The 5,430-nt window shown below is 43.2% G+C and overlaps 1 protein-coding gene across 1 annotated transcript; it reads right to left on the reverse strand.

The window, feature by feature from the left end:
- Nucleotides 1-882: 882 nt before the first annotated feature.
- On the reverse strand, nt 883-4,611 carry actb2 (actin, beta 2). The gene is made up of 6 exons (XM_060943040.1): nt 4,505-4,611; nt 3,109-3,238; nt 2,739-2,978; nt 1,967-2,405; nt 1,686-1,867; nt 883-1,582 (listed from the first exon to the last, which is right to left on the reverse strand). Exons 2-6 carry the CDS (start codon nt 3,229-3,231, stop codon nt 1,439-1,441), a joined length of 1,128 nt encoding a protein of 375 aa, XP_060799023.1. The 5' UTR covers nt 3,232-3,238; nt 4,505-4,611; the 3' UTR covers nt 883-1,438.
- Between the last annotated feature and the right edge of the window lie 819 nt (nt 4,612-5,430).

The following is a 5,430-nucleotide window of genomic DNA, read 5'->3' on the forward strand; positions in this document are numbered from 1 at the left end:
CACAGCAGGAACAGTCTCTTCATATTTTAAATGCTGTCAGAACACAGCTTGGGGTAAATAACATGCAACTAGGGCACCTATCTTCACCTCACTGGCAAGCAGAGTGTCAGCTCACCAAAAACACAGCTCCTGTGTATTTAGAGCTCCAAAAATGATATGCAGCACATTTTATCCTATTCAGTGCCACTTTCATTGCAGAGGATCATCATTCATTCTCTCCCAGAATGAGACACTGCTACTCGCTGGCTGTTAGAGCTGCAGGGCTCAGAAGGCGGATACTGCAGGTAGGGATATCTGCTAAATGACCACAGCGCCATCTGCTGTTTGGTCTGAAATGTTTCACGCGGTTTGTGGTTACATCTTGTACTTCCTAGCAGTTCTTTTAATCAGGAAAACTCATCTTAAGTTGTTTGATGTATTAGTCAATGAATCATTTTCCCCCTTTAAGTCTTAATTCGCGACTGTTTAATGCTTATTTCACAGGAGGCAATTATTCTACGTGTTCTTAAAAAGGTAAGATACTTGAACTGCAGCTTGGTCAAGATTTGATTAAAGCCTTAACTTAAACCCACACCAACCCGCAAGTATTAGGATATGACTTATTACATGGCCCTCCCTGTGATTGATAAACCTGCATAGTCCATAAAAACCAACCAGGAACCGAGACTCCACTCCAAGTAACATACTAAAGAGCAGTCCCTTTCTTTAGCCTAGAATAGGTTTACTGCAGTCACTTAACTGAGCCTTGTAAATACAGGACAGACTCTAATGTGGGTACAATTTAGAACATAAGCTCTGGATTTTACTCCATACCACTCACTTCCCTCAGTACCTTCAGTCACCTTTAAATCTTACAAATGACTCAAGACAAAAAAAAAAGTGTCATCTTACACATGTGCACTTTTATTGGGTATTGAATTAAGTCAGTGTACAGGTTGGCCCCACCATGTTCCATACAGCTTCTACATTTGCCCAAGGGGAATGAGACCTTTACATTTTGAAAAGGTAAAGCTTTGTATTTTCATTTTGTAACACAAAGAAAACAAAAGGACCAAGATTAAGGCCGAAAAGTACAAAAACCCAGACATTGTTTTCTGTTACATAATTTACATACAAGCAATACTACAATGTTAAAGTATGCTCCCAATTAATGGGCAGCCTTCATAGAGGCAAATAAGTTTCTGAACAACGCATTTAACAAACATGTGGAATGACTAAAGAAACTAAAAAAAAAACCAAAACAAAAGTACTTTGAGTCCTCAGATGCATTGTAGAACTTCGGGGATGCTTATTTGCCAAAAAACCATTGCCGTCACCTTCACCGTTCCAGTTTTTAGATCCTGAGTCAAGCGCCAAAAATAACAAAAGCCATGCCAATGTTGTCGTTTCAGGTATTTCTCTGCGCAGATTGAGTCGACGTGAAGTGGTAACAGTCTGTTTAGAAGCATTTGCGGTGGACAATGGAGGGTCCAGACTCATCGTACTCCTGCTTGCTGATCCACATCTGCTGGAAGGTGGACAGGGAGGCCAGGATGGAGCCTCCGATCCAGACAGAGTATTTACGCTCAGGTGGGGCAATAATCTGCAAAGACAAGATCAGGATTAGCCACACACTCAAGCCTTCACCTGCCTTTAATTCAGCAACCTGTACCAAGTCACAATGGATTAAAAGAAACCAAGCTCACCTTAATTTTCATTGTGCTAGGGGCCAGGGCTGTGATTTCCTTCTGCATCCTGTCTGCAATGCCAGGGTACATGGTGGTACCACCAGACAGTACAGTGTTGGCATACAGGTCCTTACGGATATCCACATCACACTTCATGATGGAGTTGAAGGTGGTCTCATGGATTCCACAGGACTCCATACCTGAGGATCAAGACAGTATTAGACAATGTCTCCAGCTGCACTACACAATGGTGCAAATGCACTACTAGACCATTCAACTTCTACAGAGAAGATTCTTACCCAAGAAAGATGGCTGGAAGAGAGCCTCGGGACACCTGAACCTCTCATTGCCAATGGTGATGACCTGTCCGTCAGGCAGCTCATAGCTCTTCTCCAGAGAGGAGGATGAGGCAGCAGTGCCCATCTCCTGCTCAAAGTCAAGGGCAACATAGCAGAGCTTCTCCTTGATGTCACGGACAATTTCTCTCTCAGCTGTGGTGGTGAAGCTGTAGCCTCTCTCGGTCAGGATCTTCATGAGGTAGTCAGTCAGGTCACGGCCAGCCAGGTCCAGACGGAGAATGGCATGGGGAAGAGCGTAACCTTCATAGATGGGCACAGTGTGGGTCACACCATCACCAGAGTCCATCACAATACCAGTGGTACGACCAGAGGCGTACAGGGACAGCACAGCCTGGATGGCAACGTACATAGCTGGGGTGTTGAAGGTCTCGAACATAATCTGAAATGACAATGAGTGTTTAAACCCTGTTCATTTCATTAGGTCATCACCACAGACCATGCAGTTAAGAGTGTAAAGGAAAGTCAGGATTATTGGGGGAGGAGGGAAGGAGAACACAAGTGTAAGCCAATATTGGAAAGAGTGCAGAAAGACCAGGCAGGGAAAGAAATAACCTGCTGGTTCCAACAGATGAGAAACTCAGGAGTTCAGAGGAGATGAAGCCTGGAGAAAGTGAATGAAGGAACTGGATGAACTTAAGGAGAATAAGAAAGTAATAGGTTTAAGTAGGACAGCCAAGAGACAGATTCACTTCAAACCCACTACCAAACTAACCTGGGTCATCTTTTCCCTGTTGGCTTTGGGGTTCAGGGGAGCCTCAGTAAGCAGGACAGGGTGCTCCTCAGGGGCAACACGCAGCTCATTGTAGAAGGTATGATGCCAGATCTTCTCCATATCATCCCAGTTGGTGACAATACCGTGCTCAATGGGGTACTTCAAGGTCAGAATACCCCTTTTGCTCTGAGCCTCATCTCCAACATAACTATCCTTCTGTCCCATACCAACCATCACACCCTGTAAGAGACAAAAAAAAACCCCATTAGTTTCTGCAATACAGAGCCATGTACTTAGAATAAAACAAGTCAGAATTACATTCAAAGGAATGTTTTAAAAGCTAGGGGGAGGAAGAAAAAAAAAGTTATACCTGGTGTCTTGGGCGGCCCACGATGGATGGGAAGACAGCACGGGGAGCATCATCTCCAGCAAATCCAGCTTTGCACATACCAGATCCATTGTCAACAACCAGTGCGGCAATTTCATCATCCATGGCTGAACTACACAGGAGAGGAGAAAGCAAATAAATAAGTTAAGTCAACCACGACGACAGCAGAGCAGCAGGACTTCCAGTAGACACGTGACTACCCTGGACTGCACTTCCTGTTAGTTCTGCATTTCATTCTATGACCACTAGAGGGAGTCAGAGCAGAACAATGCGCGCCAGACAAAGGAAGTACCGCCACTTGCTCGCTATTACCATAAAAGGCAATGATTCGAGCCTCTTTGCGACTACCGGTGGTATGGCGTTTAGCCAGCGGAAGAAAGGTTCAATAAAGAAAAAGGAACGGATTTTAAAGTTCACGTCCACTCCCTGAATAAAGCCTCACTGCCGCTTTAACAGATGCTCGTATGGCTCCCGGTAACGACACTGCGTCACCACTCTGCAGCCAGTCGTGACGCTTAACCTCAATAAAACTAGATAAAGCCCAAACCCGACCCGTCTTCTTATTAAAGTAAGAAAGAAGATTAGGGAATTTCCAAGAGGAAGCTACGGCTATTAATACCATACTCATGCAAAACTAATCCGTTAGCAGGTTTAGATAATGAATGGACCACACCTTGAATTAACCAACTGTCGGATTCACTGGAAAAAAAAAAAAGCTGCCAGACGAGAAGGTTAATGCATTAAAAGGAGGTCGAGCACGACCGTATTTAAAACACGGGAAATTTTCGATGGTTAATTATTCATTTTGAGACACCAGCCACCTCAGGTTACTGCAGGGACACTCGGGCTTTAACGTGTGAAGAACGGCCGGCTGTGTCGCCTGAGGTGATTAGCCTATAAGCTAGCATGCTAGTCAGCTAAAGGAGTAACGTTAACCAAGTAGGTCACACCCTACTGCAGCGAAGACATACAAATTACCGAGCCAGGAAGCCGGTTTAAGAAATATAAAAATAAGCATGATACATTATATAGTTCTAGCAAGCTATTGTTTTAAAGCTAGCTCAATGTAGACCGATTTAATAATAAAGTACAAGCGTTTCTGGACTAGTTTAATGGCGCGTGCACAGCCGTTAAACAGCTCATTATGTCCTCAGGTTAGCAAGAAATACAAGCTTTAAAGGTAAAATTATTATTAAAGGGTACTTTAATTACACAGTTATTCTAATAGCTGTACTAGGTACAAAATAAAATCTTTTGGATTTGAGGTTTCGATATTAAACTTGTAGCTATGCAAAAAAAAAAAAAACACTTGTATACATAATCAGGCGCTTATTACTATTATGATAATGCAAAACAATAAAAAAAAAAAAATCCTTACCTTAAAGTCTGGGGCTTGTCGGCTTAAGAAAAGAAATTGGTAGGGCAGATGATATTCCGCACTAGCTGTGGGTGGAGGAGCTCAGAGTGAAGTGGGAGTGCTGGGCGCTCGCTTTTATATCAGTGCTCATGCCCGGCTCTAGCCATAAAAGGTAAACTTTCGGATCTCGGTTCTCTGATTGGTCCGTCGTCACACACCCGGCTGTCGCGTGCACATTGCTACACTGGTTTCTTGCAACTTGAGAGTGAAAAAGAAGGGGAAGCTCGGCTTTTAGAGGAAAACAGGCCTGCTTAACCCACACTTTACATTATCCAGGGGTTTGTGTGTGTGTGTGTGAGAGAAATATCTGTATCTAAATATGATCTTTGCTACCTGTTGACTGGGTAAAATGACACGGTTTCATATGTTTTTCCATTCACACAGTCTGTGTGTGAAATCTGAATGAATTAAGCTTTGGTAAATGATAACAGGATATAGGCTGCAGGATGTGCTTACACTCCAGTACAAAAAAAGTGCAAATGATTAACAAGTCTACTTACTGTAGAATAATAATTATTCTTTATAGATTGTGCAATAAGGATGAACGATGGAAATAAATCAGAGTTGTAAATGCTACACTACAGTGCCACTTGCTAAGCAGGAGGGCTGGATGAATAGCCTCCTAACTGCTCCAGAGAGAAGCTGTGTGTTTTCTTTGGCCCACCTTGAGTGGGACCTTCACATGCTTCTGAATTATAAAACTAATTAGTCGTCTCTGATTACTGTAACCTTGCACAATAGATCTTGCCATATGACATGACTCACTGTTGAGAGACAACAGGTGAGTTAATACAGAGTGCAAAGTTGCGTGTGATGTATTATGAGGGGAGGCATGGCATTTATTTTATTATTAAACTTATGGTGGTGTAGTGGTTAGCACCGTCGCC

Source organism: Neoarius graeffei, chromosome 16 (genome assembly GCF_027579695.1).
Source record: "Neoarius graeffei isolate fNeoGra1 chromosome 16, fNeoGra1.pri, whole genome shotgun sequence".
NCBI classification, from domain to species: Eukaryota; Metazoa; Chordata; class Actinopteri; order Siluriformes; family Ariidae; genus Neoarius; species Neoarius graeffei.